This window comes from Mixia osmundae (genome assembly GCF_000708205.1).
Source record: "Mixia osmundae IAM 14324 unplaced genomic scaffold scaffold_3, whole genome shotgun sequence".
Taxonomy (NCBI): Eukaryota; Fungi; Basidiomycota; class Mixiomycetes; order Mixiales; family Mixiaceae; genus Mixia; species Mixia osmundae.
This window is the reverse complement of record NW_014575561.1, coordinates 827,504-852,840: the sequence shown is the minus strand read 5'-3', so window position 1 is coordinate 852,840 and position 25,337 is coordinate 827,504. Positions and strand designations below refer to the sequence as shown.

Genomic DNA, 25,337 nt, shown 5'->3' with positions numbered 1-25,337 from the left:
CATTTTACGAAACAGTACAGGAAGACTGCTCGGCATCTGAGCCACAGAGAGCACTGGCCGAGGCAGCATGTGTAGCAGCGGTCTTGCTGCCATACTCACGTTGCCAAGTCGGTATCGGCCCAGACGCGCGCTTTATCGTGATAGAATGCTTGAGGGGAACATTGGTCGTCGGCCTCGGTATGGGGTATCGCCAGCTGAGTACCTGACCATCGATCGAGTAGTCCCCTGCGCTGACGGTCACGTCTAGATCAAGCGCGGTAGGTTTCATGTCGTCAGGCTCTCGCCTCTCGCGTCGATTCGTTTTCTTGGAGTCTATCGGGTCGTTGAAGCCTAGATCGTCATCTCGAACGTCGGGCACAAACATTTTGGGCGATGCGCCAAAGTGCACCATTGGCACAAAGATCTCGGTAAACAGTCCGCTTTCGGTCACATCGCCTGCCTTGACCTCCACATCGAGCGTAAAGGTAGCTGATTTGATATCGAATACGCTGTCCGTCGGTCTGCCTACGACTGCGATGGCGTACGGACGACAGAAAGCAAGCAGAGCACGAGAGCCATCGTTCAAGTCCATGCGACGAACGGGTCTCGCGCCAATGTCATCAACGACTGTGATGTCGACATCATCATCTTTGGTCATCGAATCAGTGGACGAAGATGCGCTGGTACTATCAGGATTGGATGCGATGCTGGCGGACATTGCACCATGACGTGCATACTCGTCTGTGTTCCGCGGCTCGCGATCGTGCAGATCATCTGGACTCCACACGCTGAGGTCCTCTCCATTCCAGAGATCGCCCCATCGATGGCTGTTGTCCGGGCAGTAGCACCAGATAGCATAATTGAGCTGATTGATGCTATCGCAAGCGTTCAGACTGGCATCGAGCGCGCGAGACTGATTTGTGTAGTCGCCCGTCTCATAGGCTCGACCTCCGTCAAGATCGTAGGGTATGCCTAGCTCTCCCATAAAGGTCGGATAATTGCCGAGCTTATCATGGCCGTCCTGCCGTAACTGTGACAGCTGATCGCGTATGCATTTCCTGATGGCCTTTTCGCCGAATTTGAGCGCGAATAAGATGCCTGCATACTTGCCGCGAAGTACGCCTAACGCATCGGCGTTGAACCAATTCCTGTCCTTCGTATGAGCTCATACTAGGCGCAGCATGCTTGAAGCCTACCAATGCTTTGTAACGAGCGTGAGGCCATCGTAAAAGTGACTGCTGAATGCGGCACGGCCTTTGACAAGGTCGGCAAAGTCTGACATGTCAGGTGGAATGGCAAAGACGGGCGTGTGAACACAGAGGATCGCTTCTGGATGATATGTCCTTATTATGCTCGCATATGTCTTGTAGTGGTCTTTCCAATAATCGGTCGCAAAGTCGACTTTGCGTGCGGGATCGTCATGGGGGTGGAAGAAGAAGTAGTCTGGCTGCAAGAGTTCTTTTGTCTCGGTATCCCATACGCCATGAAGTGCCCAAGGGCATGCGCCAAGCTTCCAGCCGGGATCGCGTTTCCAGCCCCAGACGGAGCCACCCGCCTCGGCATCCGCGTCCAGCCAGGCGATCTTGCCCTCTGGATCGATCAGATGATTGCCGTCACGCTTCGGGCCGAGTGAGGAGAAACGCCAGCTTTCGACCTCGAGCGTCTCGCCCATGCCCGCTCGCAGGCCTTGGAAGCCGGTCGGCATGGGACCAATACGAAGGAGATTCTCTTTGGAGTGTACCGCAAGGTCCTCGATCTCGAGAAAGCCCTTGTTGGGCTCATTGACCGAGTCCCAGCCGATGACACACTCGTCGTACAAGTCGCCTGCGTCTTTGATCGCCTTGGCAAGCTGCCTGACTGCATCGCAGTACTTTGTCTGGAGCCAGTCCTGAATGTTGACGCCGTCTATGATACATTTTGGCGCAAAATCTTTGCCTGCCCAGAACATGGTGTTGATCGTCTGGCAAGCTAGTCGCGTGTAATTCGAGGCCCAGATCATGTCGGGGAACGTGCGTGGATCTGGCCTGTCTGGATGGGGATACTCGCATTGTATGACGGCAGCATTGGTGACTGTGAAATGGCGTGGATTCATGCCGCATGCGAGAAGCGCCCAGTAAGGTGCACCCGAACCTCCTGAGAATCGTGAGAACTGTGGGCAGATGAGCAGAGGAAGCAAGGATGGGGCATGCAACTGACCAGATCCTGATGGGGATCCATGATGACTTTGATGCCATGAGCTTTGCACCGCCGCAACAGCTTGACGACGTAGGACAGATAAGCTTGGTCATACTTGCCACTGCGCGCGTCCAAGAGATTCAGGCAAGACCAAAGACACAGCATGGATCCGGACTGACGGTCCAGAATGCTCGATAGCTTCCCAGGTGAAGACGAATCTGACGAGCTTGAAGCCCCATTCGGTGAGTCGGCGGAGGTGAAGATCCGCCTCGCCATTTTCGAGGTCGAGCACCCGACCGACGAAGCTCATCTCGCCAGACTCGGCCGCTTCCCAGAACCCCTTGAGTCGCTGGCCTGGCTGTCCGATAGGCGTCTTGGCGGATGAAGAGAGGTTGATGCCTCGTAGCAACAGTGAACGCCCTTGGGTATCTCTGAAGTGATCGCTATCGGCGTGGATGTAGTAAGCCGGAACATCTTGGCCTGTCACCGGAGACTGCTTCGCCGGTGGCGGCATACTCTCTGACGGTGCCCTGACCCTTTACAACCCCCCGACTATCTTGATATTTGACGGTATTGCGCGAGAGTGGGCCGACTGTGTCTCCTGCTTTCACTGCCGGCATTTATTGCTGACACGTGTCGATTGCCATATAGACTGACACGTCATCGTTGTCAGGTAAAATAGCAAAGCGCGATTGCTAGTCAAACTAGCGGCCAGCGACCCCCTTGCCAATCTTTTTCTGAGCAGTACNATGCATATGNAGGCAGATNNCTTCGCATGACTCTACATAGCTTAGCCTCCANCCTTTCTACGACTGACAATGTCGTTTATGCGCAGCAGCTTCTTCATACTTACGACGGAGAGAATCCTGATGCGAGCGCCTCGCCGACTGCTGTGTCACATTCCGCTGACTCTGACTGATCAACTGAAAACGGCTGATCTCAAAACAATCGTCTAAAGCAGATATCTTTGCCCGTGCGTGTCTGGCTCTGTCAGCCGCAAAACGCGTATCTGCCTCAGATTGCGAGCTGACTGCTGCTGGAAGAGCCTGCCGGCAAGCAAAATCAGACTCGTGAAGATCGTGACTTGTGTCTCGTGACGAGGCTGTTGCGAGCAACGATTCGGCCAGGCTGCATGACCCTCGAAGAATCCGACGCAGAGCTTCTGGTCGTAGCATCGCCGAGTGAGCAGCTTTCGATGAGTCTGGCAGCAGGACAAGCTGAACCATGCAGAATGCAGAGAAATAGAAAACGCCATCTCAGCATGCCTTAAGCTACGCGCCGAGAACAGTGACGGCGCCAGCAGCTCATCACACTGATATTGCCTTGCCGTGGACAGCCCAGAGCCGGTCTTCAAAGCTTGCACGGGCGCTCGCAGCCGAGCGTAGGCCTCGCAACCTCGCGGAGCGACGAGACAAGCGTACGTCGCTTGCCCTGCTCTGCCTCCTGCAGTGTGCTCAATGCGATACAATCCAGCCGCATCCTCGTTCTCGGCTGCATCTATAAAGGCGCATACTCATTTACAGCAACAGGAAATCCGAGGCAATGCACCTCGCTCGACGTCTCCTGGCGAATCAGCTGCAATGAGGCTTCAGCGTATACCTCAGGCAGACGAGCAGCCTCATGCAAGCACGTGGCGTGTCACGCAAACAGACCGTCTGCCGTTTAATCATGCTCGCCTGAANCAGCACGTCTGCGTGATGACGGACTGAGAGTTGTCAAAGATCTCNAGTCATNTCCCATGCCTCATACGCAGCGTCCAGACGATCAAGACTACCAGCAGATTGAGCCTTCCCCTGGGACCAGCATCTCCAAGACCGGTTCTACTCCTCTTATGGCTGATCTTCTTGGTGGTGCGTGAAGCGCCCGGCCGGCCGGCCATCCCGATCTGCCCATCGAACGCNACTGGATTGTCATCGGCATGCTGTGAGAACAGAGTCCAGTCAGGTTGACGAGTCAGATCGGCGATACAAATCAGCCGGCACAGAATGAAGCTGCCGACGAAGACGAAGTATTGGANTCCGCTGCTGGCAAAGGACACCTAGAACGGCCGTACAATGTTCNCCGATGATAGGCACCTCAGGCATATCTACAGGCCTCACACATGGCAAAGCTGCTGGGAAGGGCAGCGTCAGAGGCAGTGGCAAGCTTGGCTTTGAGCCAGCACGCGACGACGACAGGCCCGACTGTGCGAATAAGACTGGCTTGCTGCCCAGCAATAGCAACACCATCGTCAAGGGAGTGACGACCTTTGTCATAGCCAGCTCACTCACAAAGGTGCCCAAGTGAGGCCGCTCTGGCGAGTCGATCTCATCGAGCCTTGGAATCCAAGCTCGAACGGAGCGAAGAAGCATCGCCGCGATCATTCAGAGAAGTAGATCCATCTCAAGGAGGGCTTCGGCGAGATGCTTAACAATGATCGCGGTTCGGTTGACGCTCAGTACCTGCGAGATGCCGAAGCGAACGAAGCCGCTCAGTCCGAGGGCGCTGCGCTGACCACTGCAGCTCAGGAGGATCAAGTGCAATCAGCAATGCAGCCAGAGCTCATGCCGCGAACCTACAGTCCTACGAAGCTCCATATGGGCTCTGATCCCGTCGCCGATAAAGATACGACCAGAGGTTTCGTCGATCCAAAGTCTCAACAAGCTAAGGTGAGTGCGAACGAGGATCGACAATTGATCTGTCTCAACATGTGCCCGTGCAGAGCAAAGCAATGGCAGCGCTCGCAGCCAAGCCGGCCAGAGCCAGACTCAATTCTAAGTTCAGCGCGCCGCCGACGAGAATTGCAGATGTGCACCGCTGAGCCCCGTCACTCCTACCGAGCTACTTGTTGAGCTGTAATGCAATGCTCGGCACCTTACTGAGTCGCTAAGCGAAAAGAGCCGTCCGCCTTTCGACTGCTGTGCTGCGAAACAACAATGGCGCTCTTGCTCGCGTCATCTCTCGCAAGAGTTGCAGCATGTGAAATACTGCCATGCAGGACGACTGACGAGACGGTACTATGTGAAATGTATTTCGTGCCTGTGGAGGTCTGCGAGCAAGCGGAGGGAAATTTCGACGCCTCATCTTGGCTCCTCTGGTCTGCCTGAAGGCACGTTCGCTAAGAATCGTCTCTATGAGTGCCGTGATGCCCGAGTCACTCGGCAAGCGCTGTCGACTCGAAGCTTCAAGGTCAACGGATCGATTGAGATCCGCAATGCAAGCGACTTGCCTTGTTTTGCGAGCTGCAACAGGCCCTGTGATCCAACTCGAGCATTCCCCGACGCCGCTAGCTCTGAAGATCTTGCTGCGTCCCGCAAAGANGACTCTCGCTCGCATCAGGATTCCCTTCGTCGTAAATGTGATATGTGAAGAAAGCTGCGCATATCCATTACTGTCAGCCGCAAAAAGGGTGGAGGCTAAGCTATGTAGAGTCATGCGAAGGCATTTGCCTGCATATGCATTGTACTGCTCAGAAAAAGATTGGCAAGGGGGTCGCTGGCCGCTAGTTTGACTAGCAATCTCGCTTTGCTATTTTACCTGACAACGATGACGTGTCAGTCTATATGGCAATCGACACGTGTCAGCAATAAATGCCGGCAGTGTATTTGCTGACGCGAATGACGTTTATTCGATGAATTCGATGTTGTGCCGCAGACTAGCTACAAGTGCTCGTAGCCTGAGCTCACGACCGCGGCTCACGCTCTATGTGGGTGGCCCAGAGTGTACGCTGTGCGAAGAAGCGCTCGAAAAGCTCGAATCGATGCCAGACCAGGCAAGTCTTTGCGAAACAGACCAAGATTGGCAAAGCTGATCCTCAGACCTTCAGCCTGACTTTGACTTGCAAGTCTACAACATCAGAGACGATCGGCTGCCAGATGTGAAGATCTGGCGGCGCCGATATCAGTACGATATCCCCGTCTTGCATCTCGGAAACGAGCAGATCATGAAGCATCGTATCGATACCCAAAAGCTATCTGAGCGACTGCGAGCATGGTCGAACACATCTTGAGACTATCTGTTCGACTGTCGCATCGATTTGCCCGGTCGCTTGGCCGAACCACGCTTGGCGCCTCGTGAGCCCCCTCGGCTCGAGCCACCGCGACTACCGCCACGTCCGCCACGAGATCGACCTCTGCCGCCAAACGAGCCAGCGTCGAGTGATTCGCGAGTGTTCTCTTTGGGTCTTCTGCCCGCAGAAGGATTGCCATACTTGGCGTCCCGATCGCTCCGAGGCATACGACCCCCGCCTCGTCCGCCACGCCCACCACGACCGCCACGTCCACCACGAGCATTGTCGAACTTTGCTCTCTTGCTCGGCGGCTCGTCCGTGTCGAGCAGATCGACATCGAACTCGTCGCCCGCATCGACCTCGCCGCCATCCTTTCGCTCTGTCGACCGCTATGATCAGCGAGCGCTTCCACCGAGAGATGGACGAGAGATGCATACTTTGCTGGAAAGCTTTGACTTTTTGAGACAGCGACTTTTTCTCTGCGTCTCGTTCCTTCTGCTTTGAGATTTGCACGTTCTTGCCGAACTTCTTGAGGTGTCGCTGTCGTCTGGCCTCTTCCGATGCTTTGATGGCAGCGGTCTCGTCGACGAGCTTTTGCCTGACTCGTTCCATGTGATCGTCCGACTTGACCATCTCTGCAAAGTAGTCATCCGGACGAGTGAACGGCTTGTCAGCTTGCTTGAAGAGCGTATGCGCCGTTTTCGCTGCCCAGAGGGATTGCTTATAGCTGACAGTCATGTCAGCAATTGGCACAGTGAGAGAAATAGTAGCTCACAATTCGAGCTCTCGTTCCAAGTCGTTGGACGCATCAGGGATGACGAGCGGCGTATCGTAGGTGAGGGTCTGAGTCTCGAAGAAGCCAGCTTTCGACCGGAACGTCTTGAGCACTCGATCGAGAGCCACAGTGTCATTGACGAATATCTTTGTCTTGATGACCGCATCTTCAACGTCGGCGTTATCGGACACTTCGTCAAGATCAAGACCATCCTCGCTTTCCTCTGGAGCGATGTCGTTGTGTCCGTTCTGTAGAGGTAGTATGCTATCTGCGTCGTCGAGCGTCTCGACATCCTCTTGAGCAATCTCTTGCTCGTCCTCCTCTTCGTCTTCACCGTCGTCGTCGTCATCTTCTTCATCAGGCAGGAGATCCCCCGTGTCATCCTCGCTGTCCGCTTCTGAAGCCACGCCCTCCTCTGTTCCTTCCTCATCGAAGTCTTCGTCGTCTGAAGCTAGCAGACCAAGCTCTTCGGGCTCGATATCCTTGATGAGCTCCATCAATCTTTGCATGCCTTGCTCTGTCACGCCGCCGTTCGTATCATCTGGATCCTCATCACTCGAGCCTCCTATCTCGTTCATATCCATTTCATCTTGAGACATCTCGGCTTGTGCGGAACTTGAGGCAGCAGGTGGAAGTGACGTCGTGGGCTGCAAACTTGGTTTTTGCGCTTTAGCAAGCGTGTGCGAGTCCGAAACCGCTCGCGCTTTGCCTTTACTGACATGCCCGTTCATCTGGGAAGCTTTGACAGGCCCCGAGACGGCCCTCTTCTTCGATGAAGCCATGTCGAGCGAATCCAAAATTTGTCGTCTCTCTACGAATTTGCCGCTGTCTGTCACGCGTGACACGTCACACGTCACACGCGCGGCACTCTGGCTGAGTCAAATCTTCGCTCTGGCCGGTGTTCTACGAGCGGGCGATGGCAAAGTCACTGCGAGCCAAGCGGCCGACGGCGAACAGACGACGACGGAGAACAGATGACAAATCGCCCTATGTCAAAGTACACGATGCACGCCTAGACAGGCTCTCGAGCAAGTTGAAGCAATCTGCGCTCGGTCCAGTCGACCGGGAGGAGAACGATGATGGTTTCGAGACGGACGAAGATGCTATTGTAGCCGAGGAAGAGCCACAAGCCGTAGTGAGCGAATCAAAGGACAAAGGTGAGCACAACAGCTCATATTGCCTGCAATTACTCAAAATTTTGGGGACAGAGGAAGCAATGCCCATCGACGGAACAGCAAAGCCAGCGCCAAAGATATCCACTTCCGGCGAGCGCTCGACCGGACGTCAGACCTGGAAGCACAAGAAAGGCTTAAAGACGCACAAGCGGCCGAACACTCAGTTCAAAAAGGGCAAAAAGGGCAAATTGCAAGGCTGAGCTCGAGGCTCGGGTGCAAGCTTGTACAACACATTTTTGTTGTTCCAACAACATGACGCATCGTATGATTGTGACTACTGTTTTGCTTTCTTGGGCGGATTGTCTTCATCGTCAGATTCTTCGAAAGGATTCGCCGCTTCTTCTTCTGCTAGCGTCTTTCGCTTCGGCTGGGCTTTCATAGCGTCGAGTGCAGCCTGACGCTTGTTCGCAATCTCTGCGAGCTCGTCTTTCGAGAGGAAATCGCCAGGGACGTAGATGGAAGCTTTCAGCTTGGAAGGATGCTTCGAGTCCAGACCAGCGGCCTTGTAGATGTCTGGCTTGAAGGCCGATGGCGTCAAGCCGAGCTCAGTACACGACACTCTGCAGACCTCTCGTGCAGCTTCTCTATCCCACGAATCGGGAATGTAGAGGATGATTCGTGCCATCTGGCTCGTTTGTTAGCTCATTCGGCACCGTTCGGGGTCTGCGCACCTCTGGCGATCCAGTCGTAATCTTGCAGGCATTGGCAGCAGTCTTTCTCAACGCGCCATCCTCGTCGCAGAGGGCTTTGCTGATCCTTAGGAAAGCTTCATCGCCTCGTTTGAGGTCTGGAATAAAGTAGAGCCAAGAGCCAGACGTATAGTGCGATTCCTCGGCAAGCTTTCTGCCTGTATCAAATGAGCTGCTTTATCTCATTCTTCTGGCAAAGGGCTTGCCTGAATTCGGCAATCGCCTGGGGATGTTTCGACTCTCGCGCTTGCTTTTTGCTCAGCACACCCTTTCTGCCTCGAATGGGGATTTGTGGATCATCATCGATTGCAGCAATCTCCTTCGCGAGATCGTTCAGAATAGCAGTGGCAGGCTCGATGAGTTCGTCAAAGTCTTTGGCTCCTTCTATCGACTTTTCTTGCTTGTCAGTCGTGACGCTTGACCAACGATCAGAGTGCGTCGAGATGTATCGTTCGCCGACGCACTAGATCCAAGGCGTCTCAACTCTTGCGCCGCCTATCGTCGTGACCTCCGGGGTATTCGAGGGAACATGTTCCGCACTGCGGCCGGCATCAGGACTGTTCAAGTCGAAGGACGATTGACCAACAGAAACTCGTCAATTGTGCCTGACGAAGCCGATTGGCGATAGTAGTAGGGATACTCGATGCGGGGCACAAGTGCAAGGTCGAGGACAGTCGTCATGGATGGGCAAGCAGCGATCAGACTGCAAGCGCTTGGATCGACGCGAGCGCGCTCGGCACTTGTCGGCTCTTCAGTAAACGTCGGAACACTCAACAAAGCACACAGCAAATTTTGCTGAGGACGCTCTCGCGCATTCACAGTGAGTGGCCCATCACCTCCTCATCGCGCGGGCGAGCACGTCACTGACGCTCGAGCCGGTACAGTCTGTAGAAATGGCGGCAGTCGCGAAGAAGCAAGGCAAAACGCCAAAGGAGTTCGCCCAGGGTAGATTCGGCCGGCTCCTGCTCACATCACGGTCCGCTGACGAGGTGCTCCTTCCTGCTCGATAGATTTCCTCATGGGCGGTGTATCTGCTGCAGTAGCAAAGACGGCGGCCGCGCCCATTGAGCGTATCAAGTAGGTCAAGCTCCGATAACCACCTTTACGGCCGCTTACCTCTCCTTTCTCGCTCAGACTGCTCGTGCAGAACCAGGGTGAGCGCCTTGTCTAGCTCGCGTTTGACTCGGCTGATCGGTCCCGACAGGTGAAATGCTCAAGTCGGGCCGTCTCTCGACGCCGTACAAAGGCATCGTCGACTGCGCCACGCGTACCTACGCCGACGAGGGTCTCGTAGCCTGTACGTCGCGTTGACTGGCCACGTTGACGCTGCTGAACGGAGGGCGCGCAGTCTGGCGAGGCAACACCGCCAACGTCATCCGTTATTTCCCCACGCAGGCACTCAACTTTGCCTTCAAGGACTACTTCAAATCGCTCTTCAACTTCAAGAAGGACAAGGACGGATACGGCTGGTGGATGTTCGGCAATCTCGCTGCCGGTGGTGGTGCTGGTGCCACCTCGCTCCTCTTCGTCTACTCTCTCGACTACGCCCGTACCCGTCTGGCCAACGACGCAAAGTCGATCAAGAAGGGCGCCTCTTCTGAACGTCAATTCAACGGTCTCATCGATGTCTACAAGAAGACGCTCGCTACCGACGGTATCGCCGGTCTCTACCGTGGTTTCGTGCCCTCTGTCGTCGGTATCGTCGTCTACCGTGGTCTCTACTTCGGCATGTCCGTTCATTCTGCCTGTCTCGCGCACGTGCAAGGCTGACGAGAGGCGCGTGCAGGTACGATTCCCTGAAGCCCGTCGTCCTCACCGGCAACCTGAAGGGTAGCTTCCTTGCCAGCTTCTTGCTCGGCTGGGGTGTCACCACCGGTGCCGGTATTGCCAGTTATCCTCTAGACACGATCCGAAGACGGTGGGTTGCATTCGCTCTCGGTCTGTCTTGCTTGGCTGACGCTGTCCCGGCCTGCCAGTATGATGATGACATCCGGCGAGAAGGTACACTACAAGAACATGATCGACTGTGGTGCTCAGATCATCAAGAACGAGGGTGTCGCCTTCCTCTTCAAGGGTGCAGGTACGCCTCCGGTTTCCCGTTCGAGCTTGAGTTAACGAGTTTCTCTCGACAGGCGCAAACATCCTGCGTGGTGTTGCCGGTGCGGGTGTGCTCTCGATGTGTAAGTCACTCACAGAACGAGTTGCCTTTGCGCGCAGTGCTTCAGCTGATGCCCTTCCTGCGTCACAGACGACAAGCTGCAGGAGATCCTCTTCGGCCGCGCTTTCTCCGCTGGCTCGGGCTAGACATCTCGCGCATATCTCACATCGTTTGCGCCCATACCTGGTCAACGAACGAAATGGTCGGCTTGGCTTTCTCATTGCAAAGACTTTCATTCTCGCTGCTGGCATGTGTCCCGCGACAATTTCATTTCTTGCCATGGATGAACTACCGAACTTTCGTGTGTGCTTCTCATGACTGCCGATGGCACAGGGCGCGCATGCCGAGGCTGCCACTGATCTGCAGAAGACGCGAGCAGTCTGCGTGTTCGACTTCACGCATGATGCTTGAATAATATTTTGAATGAGCTGGCGCGGTCTACAGAGTGGGTGCAGCAGCCAAGTTAAGTTGCCAAGCATGGACCGCTCGAGGACGCTGTCAGCCGATGTCAACCGGATCCTATTCGTCAAGAACCTGTCCTTCAAGATCCGGGGCGAAGTGAATGGCGTGCCCCCTTGGCCTCTGAATGCAGGCTGATTGATATCTGGCAGGATCTCTACGAGCTCTTTGGCAAGTACGGTGCAATCAGGCAGATCAGATTAGGCAGTGCACAGAAGACCAGAGGGACTGCCTATGTCGTCATGGAGGATATCTACGATGCCAAGGCAGCTTATGAGAATCTCAATGGCTTCCACCTGCAAGAGCGGTATCTCGTCGTGCTTTACCATCAGCCGGCCAAGCAAGCAGCCAAAGATCTGGCAAAGCGAGAAGCAGAGCTAGCTGGTCAGTGCGACGTGGCTAAGATCTTTATTCAGGCTGACGTTGGCTGGCAGATGTCAAGAAGAAGCACAACATCAACGATGACTGATCGCACGGCGCGACAGCTGTCAACCACTCGCACGCTGATTGATCTGTATGTTGTACAACATGTACAATTCAATTCCTGGCTCGTACATCTGCCGGTCATCATGGACGTTTGCTCGATCGCCGCCCGAGTTTGACATCGATTTGATGCTCCGTTGCGCCCAAAGAGACATCCGCCACTTCGCTCTCGCTTTTGACCGGCGTAGCACTCGGCGTCGGGTAAGCTTCGATGGCGCTTCTGACGATACGACGCTTCTTCGTGCTCGTCAGTAACTCCTTGCGGGTTCTTCGGGGAGCAGGTGTGTGAACGAGTGCTGCGATATCCTCGCCTTCCATTTCAGTGGTTGCCTCTTCGCTCTTGACACTTGCACTTGAATCAACGTCTGCTATGACGTTGATCTTGCTGTCCAGCAAGGCGTTCTCATAGTTTGCGAACGAGCGCAAGTCGGCGGTGAACAAGACTTGCTGGGCCCAACCAGCATAGTCGCCCCAGAGATCTTGGAGCTTCGTCTGCACTCTCACATAGATCTCCTTGCTCATCGGACCGTCTTTCTCTCGACCTTTGCCAATGTTGAAGTGATAGTCTCGTATGGCAATTTGCCATACATGTCGATCGACCGGTACCGTCTGGGCGAAGCCTAGCCCAAAGAGGGCAATACAGTCTGCCACTTTGGGACCGACCCCGCAGAGCTGTAACAGCTGCTCGCGTGCATCTGTGTAGGATAGCTTTGACCAGCTGTCGAGATAGGCTTCCACGCCGAGATGCTCGCCGGGCGCTAGTGAGGCATTGTGCGCTTTTGCGAGCTCCTGCACCATCTGAGCCGTCTTGACAACATACTCTGCGCGATAGCCAAAGCCGAGCTGGCGCAACAGGGTCTCGTTACCGGCTTGGCCGATCGCTTCAGGGCTGGGGAAGCTGTACATGACCGTCGCCTCTTCGGCCGAATCTGAGCTCGGCATCTTGCTTCCGAGCGACTCGCAAAGCCGTGAGATCATCAAGCCTATACGGGCAATGTTGTTGTTGGACGAGCAGATGAAAGCGACGATGGTCTCCCAGATGGGCTGCCGCAGGACTCGGATGCCGCCGAATCTGCCATTATCGGTCTGCTTGACAAAGTTGGGATCCCGGCTGGACCAGTGAGCGTACAGATCGCTGAGCGAAATAGACAGCGACAGATACCGTCGTAGTATGGCTAGCGTCGTCGCTTGTGCCTCGTCTAGCTCGTGCTCTTTTTGCGCGCTCAGAGGGTACAGAGCTCGATAGTAGATCGCCGTGCCTGCAGCTTCGAGTCAGTCGTCACTTGCTTCGAAGCCGTAGCAGACCGACCATCTTGTCGCAGCTCGATCGTACGGTCAGACCACGCGATAGACCAAAGCTCGCCCTGGCAAGTGATACGTTTGTGCCATCTGAACGATTGACCATTTCGTAGGACTGCTGCCAGACAGAGCTCAGCAGGTAAGATCTTGAGTGACCGCTCGGCCGTCTGAAGCATCTTTGTCGCCATCTCCGCTCAAGCTCAGACCACCTGCAGGCGTAGACGCGAAAAGTGTTAGCGGTGTATGCGGTCGACGCGCTCGAAGCGCTCAGAGGGGGCTCATGCAATGTACTTGGATCTACTCGTGATCTCTCGGCATGACAAAGGTAGGGTCGAGACGTCCCAGTAAATTGCTCGCAGGTCCAGATAAGCCTCCCTGGCTTTTGAAGCTCTCTAGGAAGTTCTGAATCATCGCGTACTCTTCCTGTCCTTGACCTTTGCCCTTGACTTCCGTCTTGAGATGCTTCGCGAGCTCTCGATCCATCGCCATCATCTCGTCCTCGCTCTCTTCCTCTTCTGAGTCTGATTGGACAGGCGCCGGCTTAGGCTTGCGAGCAGAAGCGAGGTGAGCGTCCATTGCATCCATAACATCGTCAAACGTTGCCAGGTTGGCGTTCTTGGCAGGTTCACCGTTCGACTTGGCTTGCGTTTGAGCTTGCGAGTTGACAGTGCGCTTTGGAGGCTGACGCTGCGGCGGTCTGGAGGGTGCGCTCGGCTGTGTGGGCACATGGGCTGCATGCAAGCGATCAGTCACAACCAGCAATTTGACACTAGACTCACCGCCGTTACGCTGCCGAGTAGCGATGATGTCCTTATACTCGGCGTCACTGAGACCTAAGGCTTGCCGCGTGAACTCGAGAAAGTCGTCCAGCTCGCCTTCCATGGCTATGTCATCCTCATCGTCATTCCACTGGCTACCAGTGAATTTGATATCTTCCAGATCTTGATCTTCAGCTTCATCTTCGTCGCTCTCGTCCGAATACACAGCCCGCTTCTTCGTCACAGGTTCAGCTATCTGTTCTTGCATGATCGCGTCTGGCTTTGCTTTGACTGGGCCGGACTTCTGGCCCCATTCACCGTCTGGCAGAGGAGGAATGAGCAATTCCGGATCGTTCTTGTAAGGCGGATCTTCCTCTTCGCTATCGCTCAGCTCCTCCTCGTCATCCGACATCTCGTCGTCGAGCTCTGCACCATCTGCGCCGCCTTTGCCGTCCATAAAGGCATGAAGCTTTTCGGCCATACCGGTCAAACGCTCAGCTTGAGCATTCGCCAGTACTTCGTCTTCGTCCACGCCATCCTCGTCGCCTCCCGTGCGACCTGCTAGCTTGGAGGCGAGCAGAGCCTCGAGGCCTTCTGGATCGACGTCCAGCCATGATTCCGGAGTTTCTGCAAGCGAATCGGTGGTGAGAGCTACCCGTGTAGATGTCGACGACGCGAAAAGCTCGCTCGCATCGCACAGGAGAGCGTCGTCAATCTCGCTGAGAATGTCCGTGGCGTCACTGTTAGCGAATAGCTGCAGTCGCCTCGCTCGTCTCATTAGTAATGTTGAAGTCGCGTGGTCGCTAACGGATATTGCCTGCTGCCAACTTTGCATACTTGATTCGCCTACAGCATAGGAGATCGGATGCTCGTCCATGAGCTTTTGTGCTCTTTGCAGCACGAGCTCGAAGCCGCAAGTGAGCTTCATGCCTACTTCCCTCCTGCGCAACTCCTGGACCTGTGCCGCGTTCGGCTTAGCGACAGTCGGTGACCATCCGCGACTCGCAAACACAGCGGGGGCATCGAATTGCTGACAAACGAGCTGCGCAAAGAGTGGACGAGTCATCTGGATCTTGCACAACTGCACGCTCTCCGGTAAGGAGGCCGACCTGGATAGACCCGGCATAGAGTCCGGTGGCAGATGTTGCATACGCTCTAGCCAGCGAGCTTCTTGGCCTATCGGCTCGCGGCCGTAGAATGTATTCGAGGCCAGCGCAACGAAGTCTGGCCCTTGCGCGAACACTTGCGCGAGGCGTGTAGGCAAGTAAGCAGAGGTCGTGTGGAGATGCTCCTTGAGGATCCTGTCAGGAAAGCTGGTCGAGGTGGCAGCCTTAGCACTGATGCTGTGCTCAGGATGCCCGACGTACTTGGCAATGTGTGAAAAGATCTCTCTTTCGACAGAGCGAGGGGCACGACTAGGCAGCAGAGGATCCACAATCACTGCAAGCGCTTGCCATGGCATGATGACATTATCCTGCGCGCGTTCTTTGCCTTTGCCATCGTGAGGAATGGGGTGCATGAGTGGCACGAGATGGATTTCGCCCTTGACGATCCAAACGCGACCGTCCATGACTTCGGGTTTGACCCACTTGGGTAGACCAGCTTCAGCAGCATCGATGAGCATAAATTGTCCATCTTGGTCGGTGATCGTGATAGCCCATTGGCCATCGCCAAATTTCGCCACAGATAACTTGTGGAGCAAATAGAGCAGGTAGTATTCATCAAAGAGGGAGCTGCCGATGCGAGTCTGGCCCGACAGATACCTGTATGAGCTTCCTTGGGAGAGGTTGGAACAGCTTGGGGCAGTAGAAGCGGAAGCAAGGGCCGTTTCTTGGGGATGGACGGCAGTGGCATGCTCTGTCGTGACGAGGTCGGAGCAGATCGCGAGCTGAAAGCTGTCCTTGTGCCATATCCATCCGTTCGCCTGCGACTCCTTCTCGGCCCATGAGATCACAGCGAGCAGTTTGAGCTGCCAAATCGTCCCATCGTCGTCATGCCCAGAGTTTGAGTTCGACGGCAGCCAATGCAGGCTATAGAAAACCGTGTCCTCTGATGCTAGTGACTGTGGCAAGCCCTCGCTCTCGGCAAACTCCTTCTTCAGGCCTTCGAGAGTCGTCGCCATCCGCTGCTCACGTCAGAGGAGCTCGTCAGCGTCGACGACGTTGAGGAGGACAAAATCGCGCGTGTTCCTAATAAAGAGAGTCAATGTCAACGTCTTGCCTGCCTGCCTGACTTCGATCCAATCTGCTTCAAGTCTTTGTCTTTCCAGTGTCAGAAGTCTGACACACGCTCGGTCCTTCAGACGCTCAGGAATGGCGCTGTCATTGCGACGCCGTGACGAAAGGCAGTGCCGTGTCACGTTTCTGCTCCTAGCAACGGCCAAAGTAGACATCTCCGCGACCTTTGTTCTCTCAACTCGACCGGCATGAAGACCTCGCTCGTTACACTGTCATCGCTGCTGTGCGGCATGACCCAAGCTGCCGTGTCCCCTCTCTCGAGACACGGTAGATACCTCTTCGATGCGACCGGTCAACGCTTCTTCATCAAGGGCGTCGTATACCAACCGAGAGGCTTGCCGGAGCAACAGACTGCAGAGAACCAGCGTCAGGGTGGCTATAGAGAGCCTGCGACGTATATCGATCCTCTTGCTGATCTGGCGAGCTGCCAAAGAGATTTGCCCTATCTCAAAGAGCTCGGCGTCAATCTGCTCTCGGTCTATTCGGTCTCGCCGACCGCTGATCATCGTGCTTGCATGAACTTGTTCAACGACAATGGCATCTACATCATCGCTGGTCTCGCCTTGCCGGGCAGCGGGTCCATCAACCGTGCCTACCCTAGCTGGCATGTCGGTCTCAAGCGACAGTATCAAGCGACAATGAGCAATCTCGGCCATTTCCCCAACTTGCTCGCTTTCAGCATTGCCAATGAAGTCATCTCCGGCGTCATCAACCAAGCTGATGCCCCTTTCATCCGAGCTGCTGTGCGAGACGCCAAGTCGTTCTTGCGCTCGATCGATAGCAACGCCTGGATAACTTATAACGCCGTCGACGGTGAAGAATGGAGCTTCAACACGGCCAACTATCTCACTTGTGGCGATCCCGCCTCTGCTCTCGATCTCTATGGCGTCAACACCTACAGGTGGTGCCCCACGCCTGACGGCCAGACGTTCCAGTCCTCAGGTTATGACCGACTTGTCTCTGCATTCGACGCCATCAGCGTGCCTGCTTTCCTCTCAGAGATAGGCTGTATCACGGGCACACTTAACCGTCCCTGGCGAGAGATTGCCGCCATCTACTCGCCGGCCATGACCCAAGTCTTCTCTGGCGCAGCAGCATTCGAGTACATGGCGGATGACATGGGATTCGGTCTCATCAGGAATCTCACTCTGACGAACAACATTGTCGTCAAAGAGCCCGATTTCGATACCCTTGCGTCAGCATTTCAAACCCATCACGGTCCTCCCATGACGATTGCTGAGATCCAGCCTGTGCCACATCAGATCTGTCCAGCTCAGAACGGTAATTACGATGTCTCGCCTGTTCTGCCTCCTACGCCACTAGACCGCGCTTGTGCTTGCGCAGTCAATACCGCCTTGACTTGCGTACCCCATCCAGATCTGACGGCCGCTCAGATTGGTGATCAGACCAATGCTGCTTGTTCCGATCTCGTCGGCTTCGCCGACTGCCATTCGATCAGCGGCAATGGCGCAACGGGTATCTACGGCCGTTACTCGACTTGCACACCATTGCAAAAGCTTGCATGTGAGTGTATCTTCCGTTCAGGCCTTGCATTTGGTCTCATACCGTCGGTAGATGCGATGACGCTGCACTACTACAAGCAAGGTGGAAGGCCCGAGCTTTGCAACTACGGCGGCACAGCGTCACTGAACCCTCAAGCTCCGACAACTTGGGCGGCCGTGCAGGCCAATGCAGACAAGTGCTTCGTGCCAGGTATGGCCAATCGATTTGCTCACGTCAGCACAAAGCCGAGCCTGTCATCTGTCAGAGCGGGCCACCCCGCTGAGGAAGAGCAACCTCCGCAGACCACTGGATCGACGCCAGGTCAGCGTTTCTCGAGCGCTGTGAAGCGTGCGCCTTCGCTCAGGACACTGACTGCTCTGGGCGGACTAGTTGCTGTGCTCTAGCTGGATCCAATGCAATGGACTTTTGTGCCTGTCGCAGCCTCGCTAGGGGCACGTCGTAGCTAAGACACGCGTTTATTGCCAAGACAAGACTCAATCGCCAAGCTTTTCCTCTGAACAGAACAGCATGACGCTGCCCAGCCTAGCCAGACAGTGTAGCGGCGATGCAGGTCATCTCGATCGATGCTCACCAGAGCAAGAGAAAGTCGGGAGCAGCACACCCTATCGTTGCCCTCGACGCCTTGCATCGACTCTTATTGACAGGCATTCGACGCTCGGTTTGACTGCTTCGGTGCGTAGTTCAGCATTGGCATGGCGCAGAAGCATAGCAAAACAGTATCACGATCAATACTACTGAGCCTCCTATGGGCAGCTTCGACGGCTCCTGCCACCAGCGCGCCCGCACTGTCGACATCTTTCGATGGCACTCGTCTTGACAAGGCGGGCATTCTTCATCTCCCACTCGTCCCGAGGCGTAGCACGCAGCTCAAGAAGAGAAACGATCTAGCTCGCAAAGGGTATCTCAGCAAGCGCGATGTCCTCAATGTCCCTCTTCAGGTCTTTGAGAACCTCGAATGGTATTCGACCATAAGTATAGGCACTCCACCGCAACAGATCAACGTCATCATGGACACTGGCTCGAGCGATCTCGTCATACCCACCTTGCCATGTTCGCTATCGTCCACGGCCACCTATTGTGGATCTGCCTTGTCCGACGGCGATGTCTTCAATTCGAGTAGTTCTTCGACGTTCAAGGCGTCTAGCGAGCGTGTTACGTATACATATGGTACGGGCGCAGCGACAGGTATAGCGGCGAGTGACACCATCACGCTGGCCAACGCATCCATTCCTGGCATTGCATTCGCCGCTGCTGCAACCACTCAGGGCATCGGCGAGACTGGCAGCGATGTGGCCGGCATTATGGGATTGCCAAGGAGCTCCGCCAACTCGCAAGTCACGCCAGGATTGCTCACGAGCTTGCTGCAATCAGATCGGCTTGAAGCGCCACAGTTTTCGATCTACCAAGCCAGAGGCTCCAAAGGTACACTCGGACAGATCACATTAGGCGGCAACGATAGCCGACTGTACGATGCGAGTACCCTCGAATGGCACGACGTTGCTCTGACGTCTCAGTCATACTGGACTCTCCCTCTCACTGGGTTGCGCAAAGATGGCGAGGATATCTCGTTGCAAGACACGGGCAGTGCCCCCTACATAACGAGCAATGGCGATCCAATCGTCATCACTGACAGCGGCACATCTGCTATGCTTCTGCCGTCAGACATACTCGATTCGCTCTTTTCGGATGTTCGATCGGCGCAGAAAGTAGACTTGGGCGGCGCATCAGGCTACGTTTTGCCCTGCTCGTCGCGCATACAAGTCTCACTGCAGTTTGGGGGCGGTCGTTACTGGTCCATCAAGTAAACTTTTGCGCACCTGACCGAATCAGAAGCTTACGTGTGCTGGCAGTCCGACTGACTGGATTGGCAATGTTGCAGAGACATCCGGGCGGTTGTGCTTCGCCAACGCGATCGCAACATCGACTTCGTCCAGCTCGAGCAGCGCTGGCGGCACGCTATTCCCAGCAGGCACATCGAGCTCGCTACCTGCCTGGATTCTCGGCGCACCGTTCTTGAAGAACGTCTATGCGATCCATTCCCTCGAGACCACGCGAGGTCGCATGGGCTTTGCGGCGCTCACTTCGACCGCCGGGTTGATCATCAATGAGCAGACCGAAGACGGCACCTCTGTCGCCGTCACAAGTAGCGCATCGCCAGTGACGCAATTTGCATCCGCATTCGTCCTCGCATTCGCCCTCGGCATGACTGTTGTATTAGCCATTTAGCATCTGTTCGCCTGATGCTACCCGCGTGGCCGTACAGCGTATTTAATCTCTAGAGATCGACAGTCTGCGATCGGATCTTATCATTATCGAGGAGCGCGTGGTCGACCAACACACTGTATAGCGCTTGACCCCGCTCAGGACCTATCCCGCTACGCATCGCTGCCTCTCATCTATCAAAGAGCTTGCAAAGCGCGAGAGAGACTGATCCTTGCGAACGACAGTAGGTCTGGCAAGGCAAAGGAGCAGCATGGGCCGAATTGAGCTTGTCGATGATGACGCACCGCGCTCGCAAGCTTGTCGCCGACGCAGCATTGTGTGGCACATCGTCGTACTGTTCGCCATCATATCGCTCGGCGCGCGCTGGGTTGCATTCTCGGCTCGTGACGCTCTTGATAAACAGCTCGAGGCTGGTGATGAGCGCTATTGTCCTGCGATTAGCGCCATCAAGCCCTTGCCCGACGCTGCACTCGACTCGCAGTATACTCATCTGTCCACGCCAGCTTATCGCAAGCAATCAATCGGTCTCTTTTCGGAAGCGATCCAGGTCAAAACGCCCTCCTTTGATGATCTAGGCTCGGTCAAAGACGATAAGCGTTGGGAGGCCTTCTTCGCCTTTGCAGACTATCTCCGCGACTCCTTCCCACTCGTGCACGAGCTCCTCGAGCTCCGCCGCGTCGACACGCACAATCTGCTTTACACGCTCAAAGGCTCAGACGCAACGCTCAAGCCGCTGCTCCTCATGGCTCATCAAGATGTAGTGCCCGTCAATCGCGATACCGAGAGCAAGTGGTCTTTCCCGCCCTTTGGCGGTCTTACGAAAGGTGACTATATGCTCGGACGAGGCGCAAGCGATGACAAGTCGATGCTCGTCGCCATCATGGAAGCGATTGAAGCTCTCCTCAAGGGCGGATTCTCTCCTCGTCGTACCGTCTTGCTAGCGTTCGGCGCTGATGAAGAGAGCTCGGGCAACGGCGCAAACCAGATCGCTCGCTTGCTTGAAGAAATGTACGGGCGAGACTCGATTGCTATGCTTGTTGACGAAGGCAATGGCTTTGCAACTCTGAGCAACCAGAGACGTGTCTTTGCGCTGCCCGCTATGTCAGTCATTCTTCCCGTCTGAGGGCTGCATCTGATGCTCGATGAGCAGTGGTGAGAAAGGCCACCTCGATGTCGACATCACCGTCAATACACTTGGGGGTCATTCATCCGTACCACCCACGCACACGGGTATTGGCATCCTCGCTGCCATCATCACCGAGCTTGAAGCCAAGCCATTCCAAGCTAGACTTTCGCGTGACAGCCCAGTGTTCAGCATGGCCAACTGTATGATTCCCTTCCTGTCGGATGGATCAGCAGCAGACGTGCGACGAGCACGCCATAGCCAGCGCCAATTGGATGCATTCGCCAAGCACATGGCTGAGGAGAGTCTGGAAGCTCGCTACATGCTCCAGACGAGCCAAGCAGTCGATATTGTCAGCGGCGGCAGCAAGATCAACGCACTGCCAGAACAGGTTCAGGCAAAGGTCAATTACCGCATTAGTCTCGAAGACTCTCTCGACTCTGTCAAAATTCATATTAGCAATGTCGTCAGGACTATTGCCCGGCGTTACAATTTGCGGCAAGACAGTTTTGGGCAGCTTCATAGCTCTGGGGGACAGACATATGGCAACGTCACGCTTACTGCTCATGCCGAGCTTGCCGTCGCGCCTATCACGCCACATGGCCCGAATGACCTTCCATACGCTCTGCTAGGTGGCACCGTATTAGACACGTACGAACAGCGCTTCCCGGGCAATCTCTCCTTCGCTGGTTCGCTCATGACGGGCAACACTGATACGCGATCTTTCTGGAACCTCACCAGCCATATTTTCAGTGGGTCATTCAGTACTCTGATGCGTTCGCGCAGCTGATGGTAGAGCAGGATTCACTCCGACCATCATGACAATGGCCGAGTCGCACATCCATACTATTGATGAAAAGGCGTCCATCTCTGAACACATCGATGCCGTCCGATTCTTCTTCAATCTCGTCCGCAATGCCGACGAGCGTCCACTTTGATTGCCGCAGAGCCGCAACCGATCCATCTTACGATACATACATGTGCCTGTTGACTGAAACAAGATCCCACGAGATTGCAATGATTGAACACGCCTGCGCGAACTGATATGTCCTGCTAATGATAAGCTCGAGTTGAGAAGCCACAGTCGTCGTGTCGCTCGGCAGCAGTGAGGAACTCGAGCTCCGTCTCTGCATCGCACGGCAGCAGCTCTGGGCGCATGTACTGGCTCGTGAAGGGCGCAAGAGGATACGAGCCCTGATCGAACTTGTCAGGCCGTTGCAATTCGCTCAAAAGACGAGCATAGTCCAGCGCAGGTGTGCCTAAAGGCTGCGAGCCCCCGTGCTGCGCACTCGTTAGCACATATCGTTCGCACATTATGTGACTGACTGCCAGAAGGTCTTGTTTTGCGCTCAGCGTGGGCTGTACGACGGTGTTGAGTCTGCTGTTGAGCGAGTATAGGCAGCACCCCTGATAGACCTGCCCGATGACGAAAGGAATCGGGAGATAAACCTTTGCTGGCGCGACGAGCAATAAGACTGCGCTCAAGAGCGCAAGGAGCATGGTGACAAAGTTGGTTTCCAATGAGACCCTCCAGAGCCGGTTGAAGAGTAAGACCGAGCTGTTCGAGGCGCATCAACGTGGGCGCAATTCACACTGCGCAGGGAAGCTTACTCTTCGGCTGACGCAGCTTCTGCAACTGCCTCCCGCAGGTAGACGACCATACTGACGAGGATGACGGCATCTGCAGCTGCGGGCAAGAAGAGGGAACTGTGTTGCGCGTCAGAGCTGTCAAGCTGACGACTGAATGACGAACCATGCTTTGACCCAGTCGCCACCTGCATGATGCGGTCAGTCTTATCGATCCGACTGTACTGCGACTTACCGTGATCGCGAGAGAAGGCGCCTGCACTATATAGATGGCAAGCTGTCCAGACGCCGGCGGCGCAGCCCAATGCGGCGAGTATGACGACGAATCCAGGCAAGAAGATGGACCGTCGAGAGAGTATGTATATCCGATAGGCTGGCACAAGCATCTCAGCGCGTGATATTTGAAAGCGGCCGGCTGACTGACCGTAGAATAATTGTACGAGTAGGGTCAGTATGCCGAGCAAGGCAGGATGGACGGGTAGACCGATTGCAAAGCTGTCTAGCGCAGGTGGCGAGCCAAAGTTATCGATGAGCCAGAAATTAGAGACCGTCAAGAGCAAGCCTGTCGATGAGTCAGCCCGGTCGCGATCGGCTGAGGGTGCCAGGCTGACATGTATCCACTGCCGCGACGATCACGACTGTGATCACCTGTGGCAGACATCAGCCTTGGTTGGCTGTTGAGCCGAGCTGCGTACAAACGCCTTCATCGCCCAATGGTCCGACTTGAAGAACCGAAAGTAGACCCATGTTTGATGCAGATTGATGCCTGCGACAAACCAGGCGCACAACGTCGCTATGAGGAACGACTGAGCAGCACCCAGTGATTTTTGTATGGCTGCCACAACATCGGGCGAAAGCTCAGGAACAGTTCCTGCGCTAGCCATGCTGCTTGATGACTCGTTGTCGGTTTCGAGGATGTAGTGCGTTGCGGAGGACGACTCTGCTGACGCTGAAACGAGAGCTGAAACGTGATGCATTGGGGCCCGGACCTATTTGGCACCATAGCCAGTTGCGCTGTGGCTCGCATGGCTACTGCTCAGGTTCTCGTACGAGCGAGAGGTCGACTGGGAGACCTCGATCTTGCCCGAGATAGGTTGGTCGTCATTGACGCCCGAGACGTTGCCCTGCGGAGAATCTGATCAACTGGCTCGCAACACCCAAGAGAGCGACTGACCATCTTCATCATGCGCTGCGCTTTGACATTCTCGAGCTGCAAAACGGTCTCGACTCGGCCTTGGCGCATGTCAGCGGGGAGCTGAGCTTGCTTGCACTACTCACTGTTCATAGTCCAGAGGTATGCGAAGAAGTAGACCTTGGCTGTTCGCTCTTTGTTGTTAGTGAATACAAGGGCATCGATGCGTGAGACTGACAGAGCACGACACGGACGAGCAAGCCATTGACGATGAAGAGAAGCGAGCATCTGCAGCGTGCCATACTCAGTATGCGCCCAGAATGTACCATGAGCAGACGCACATAATACCACAAGCGGCGGTGATACCGTTGCTTTCGAACGTGAGGCGTATGACTCTGCATGACTCATGAGCGATGATCCTGACAGGCCAAGACGCACGTACCGCTGAATGACGTCTCCAGCATTCTTTTCCTTGACTGCAGAAGCGGCATTGGACAAGCGCCATCCGATGAGTCCGGCAATGACGCAGTCGGTAATGACGGGCACGATGAGATTGACGGTGAAAACCCAGACGATGCTGCCGACTTGCGTGGGAGCCGGCACGAGGAAAACCAGTATGAGTGTAGCTGCAGACGACGTCAGCAGGATCGGGCCAGCGTGTACGCTACTGACCAATGCCGACACCGAGATTGAGCATGGCCAGACAGATGACCACCACGACAGGCCAGATGCGTGGTCGCGTCAAGACAGACAGTCGCCACGCGCTGTTCGTTTTCGCTCGTCAGCGATAAGTGGTCAGTCCCAGATGTGTGACCGACTAGAAGAGCTGTACGCAGACCGAGGTGATGAGGAGACACACGACATTGTAGTCGAACTGCCAAAAGAAACCCTCAAGGCCGGGTCGATTGCCCTACGAACGCGTATGAGCGGTTTGGCAGCTTCAGCAGGCGCAATCACTGACCCAGCGCTTGATGAAGATGAAGTCGACAAGGTGTGCGAGGCAGATGGCGTCGACAAAGTTGATGATTCCAAGTAAGGCAGTCAATGCTTTGAAGATGGGTTGGTCGGACGGAAATCTCTGAAAGTATTCGTACAGCTGGCACAAGCTGCTACCCAGCAGGAAGATCTGATTGCGGGGTGAGCGATGGCTTCGAACCGACGACACGACGAGCGTACATTGATGCAGCATGAGAAGAGAAAGCCGCGTGCACTGGCGGATCAGATGAGCCGACGTTATGTCTTTGGCTGGCGATACGTACGAGGCTGGACCGAGATAGCCAGAGGCAAAGTTGGACACTGATGGAAGCTAAGCGCTCGCACAACTGGGCTGATCCCGAGCACGCACGCATTCTGCTTGACTGCCGACTCGCGATTTATTGTATCTCGCTGTCGAGGAAGCAAGGTGAGACGGCATAATTGTCGAGGACAGGAGCTCGTTGCCAAACAACGACGATGCGCCCGCGTTGCAGCCAGAAGAGCGGATAGCAGAGGGAAAGGAAGGGTGTTAGCAAAGCCACGTCAATCGCTTGCGGCCTCGCGCGGACTGCTTCGGTCATCTCCAAGAATCGATGAC

At 55.2% G+C, this 25,337-nt stretch overlaps 14 protein-coding genes across 14 annotated transcripts; 8 read left to right on the top strand and 6 right to left on the bottom strand.

The window, feature by feature from the left end:
* Positions 1-4: 4 nt before the first annotated feature.
* L969DRAFT_93387 (glycoside hydrolase family 5 protein) lies at positions 5-2,668 on the bottom strand (the record flags this gene model as incomplete). Its single annotated transcript, XM_014713969.1, has 4 exons — positions 5-1,127; positions 1,176-2,128; positions 2,176-2,275; positions 2,334-2,668. The coding sequence occupies 4 exons, from the start codon at positions 2,666-2,668 to the stop codon at positions 5-7; spliced, it is 2,511 nt and encodes an 836-aa protein (XP_014569455.1).
* A 587-nt stretch (positions 2,669-3,255) lies between these two features.
* Positions 3,256-3,719, top strand: L969DRAFT_27148 (uncharacterized protein; the record flags this gene model as incomplete). The annotated part of the gene is made up of 4 exons (XM_014713604.1): positions 3,256-3,335; positions 3,392-3,441; positions 3,530-3,571; positions 3,628-3,719. Coding segments are annotated over 4 exons (264 nt in total), but the record flags the coding sequence as incomplete, so codon positions are not given.
* A 499-nt stretch (positions 3,720-4,218) lies between these two features.
* On the top strand, positions 4,219-4,440 carry L969DRAFT_45817 (uncharacterized protein; the record flags this gene model as incomplete). Its single annotated transcript, XM_014713968.1, has 1 exon — positions 4,219-4,440. One exon carries the CDS (start codon positions 4,219-4,221, stop codon positions 4,438-4,440), a length of 222 nt encoding a protein of 73 aa, XP_014569454.1.
* Positions 4,252-5,395, top strand: L969DRAFT_86100 (uncharacterized protein). The gene is made up of 3 exons (XM_014713967.1): positions 4,252-4,802; positions 4,856-5,303; positions 5,365-5,395. The coding sequence occupies exons 1-2, from the start codon at positions 4,557-4,559 to the stop codon at positions 4,952-4,954; spliced, it is 345 nt and encodes a 114-aa protein (XP_014569453.1). The 5' UTR covers positions 4,252-4,556; the 3' UTR covers positions 4,955-5,303; positions 5,365-5,395.
* On the top strand, positions 4,814-5,505 carry L969DRAFT_86098 (uncharacterized protein). Its single transcript, XM_014713966.1, has 2 exons — positions 4,814-5,301; positions 5,363-5,505. The coding sequence occupies exon 1, from the start codon at positions 5,070-5,072 to the stop codon at positions 5,238-5,240; it is 171 nt and encodes a 56-aa protein (XP_014569452.1). The 5' UTR covers positions 4,814-5,069; the 3' UTR covers positions 5,241-5,301; positions 5,363-5,505.
* Positions 5,506-5,654: 149 nt separating this feature from the next.
* L969DRAFT_102314 (uncharacterized protein) lies at positions 5,655-6,625 on the top strand. The gene is made up of 3 exons (XM_014713965.1): positions 5,655-5,905; positions 5,960-6,523; positions 6,581-6,625. Exons 1-2 carry the CDS (start codon positions 5,765-5,767, stop codon positions 6,140-6,142), a joined length of 324 nt encoding a protein of 107 aa, XP_014569451.1. The 5' UTR covers positions 5,655-5,764; the 3' UTR covers positions 6,143-6,523; positions 6,581-6,625.
* Positions 6,145-7,725, bottom strand: L969DRAFT_72375 (uncharacterized protein; the record flags this gene model as incomplete). Its single annotated transcript, XM_014713964.1, has 3 exons — positions 6,918-7,725; positions 6,580-6,869; positions 6,145-6,521 (listed from the first exon to the last, which is right to left on the bottom strand). Exons 1-3 carry the CDS (start codon positions 7,697-7,699, stop codon positions 6,145-6,147), a joined length of 1,449 nt encoding a protein of 482 aa, XP_014569450.1. The 5' UTR covers positions 7,700-7,725.
* A 108-nt stretch (positions 7,726-7,833) lies between these two features.
* L969DRAFT_46790 (uncharacterized protein) lies at positions 7,834-8,292 on the top strand (the record flags this gene model as incomplete). The annotated part of the gene is made up of 2 exons (XM_014713963.1): positions 7,834-8,074; positions 8,126-8,292. The coding sequence occupies 2 exons, from the start codon at positions 7,834-7,836 to the stop codon at positions 8,290-8,292; spliced, it is 408 nt and encodes a 135-aa protein (XP_014569449.1).
* Positions 8,293-8,366: 74 nt separating this feature from the next.
* On the bottom strand, positions 8,367-9,462 carry L969DRAFT_93383 (uncharacterized protein; the record flags this gene model as incomplete). The annotated part of the gene is made up of 5 exons (XM_014713962.1): positions 8,367-8,717; positions 8,764-8,935; positions 8,988-9,197; positions 9,246-9,320; positions 9,368-9,462. 5 exons carry the CDS (start codon positions 9,460-9,462, stop codon positions 8,367-8,369), a joined length of 903 nt encoding a protein of 300 aa, XP_014569448.1.
* Positions 9,463-9,674: 212 nt separating this feature from the next.
* Positions 9,675-11,867, top strand: L969DRAFT_46396 (uncharacterized protein; the record flags this gene model as incomplete). The annotated part of the gene is made up of 12 exons (XM_014713961.1): positions 9,675-9,726; positions 9,792-9,858; positions 9,916-9,935; positions 9,986-10,078; positions 10,130-10,511; positions 10,568-10,699; positions 10,758-10,872; positions 10,914-10,961; positions 11,030-11,240; positions 11,442-11,497; positions 11,551-11,782; positions 11,833-11,867. The coding sequence occupies 12 exons, from the start codon at positions 9,675-9,677 to the stop codon at positions 11,865-11,867; spliced, it is 1,443 nt and encodes a 480-aa protein (XP_014569447.1).
* A 98-nt stretch (positions 11,868-11,965) lies between these two features.
* L969DRAFT_46362 (uncharacterized protein) lies at positions 11,966-13,368 on the bottom strand (the record flags this gene model as incomplete). The annotated part of the gene is made up of 2 exons (XM_014713960.1): positions 11,966-13,140; positions 13,191-13,368. 2 exons carry the CDS (start codon positions 13,366-13,368, stop codon positions 11,966-11,968), a joined length of 1,353 nt encoding a protein of 450 aa, XP_014569446.1.
* Positions 13,369-13,477: 109 nt separating this feature from the next.
* On the bottom strand, positions 13,478-16,060 carry L969DRAFT_46250 (uncharacterized protein; the record flags this gene model as incomplete). The annotated part of the gene is made up of 3 exons (XM_014713959.1): positions 13,478-13,911; positions 13,960-15,251; positions 15,306-16,060. The coding sequence occupies 3 exons, from the start codon at positions 16,058-16,060 to the stop codon at positions 13,478-13,480; spliced, it is 2,481 nt and encodes an 826-aa protein (XP_014569445.1).
* Positions 16,061-16,363: 303 nt separating this feature from the next.
* On the top strand, positions 16,364-21,983 carry L969DRAFT_93381 (carbohydrate-binding module family 43 protein; the record flags this gene model as incomplete). Its single annotated transcript, XM_014713958.1, has 10 exons — positions 16,364-17,699; positions 17,751-18,026; positions 18,201-18,232; positions 18,380-19,481; positions 19,550-19,627; positions 19,666-19,842; positions 19,979-20,025; positions 20,326-21,023; positions 21,073-21,797; positions 21,847-21,983. 10 exons carry the CDS (start codon positions 16,364-16,366, stop codon positions 21,981-21,983), a joined length of 4,608 nt encoding a protein of 1,535 aa, XP_014569444.1.
* A 115-nt stretch (positions 21,984-22,098) lies between these two features.
* L969DRAFT_16207 (uncharacterized protein) lies at positions 22,099-25,178 on the bottom strand (the record flags this gene model as incomplete). The annotated part of the gene is made up of 20 exons (XM_014713558.1): positions 22,099-22,326; positions 22,372-22,603; positions 22,657-22,752; positions 22,799-22,820; positions 22,868-23,005; positions 23,057-23,194; positions 23,244-23,280; positions 23,328-23,581; positions 23,633-23,756; positions 23,807-23,865; positions 23,911-23,949; positions 24,003-24,052; positions 24,106-24,159; positions 24,207-24,390; positions 24,437-24,528; positions 24,583-24,674; positions 24,726-24,890; positions 24,941-24,974; positions 25,024-25,060; positions 25,106-25,178. 20 exons carry the CDS (start codon positions 25,176-25,178, stop codon positions 22,099-22,101), a joined length of 2,148 nt encoding a protein of 715 aa, XP_014569044.1.
* Between the last annotated feature and the right edge of the window lie 159 nt (positions 25,179-25,337).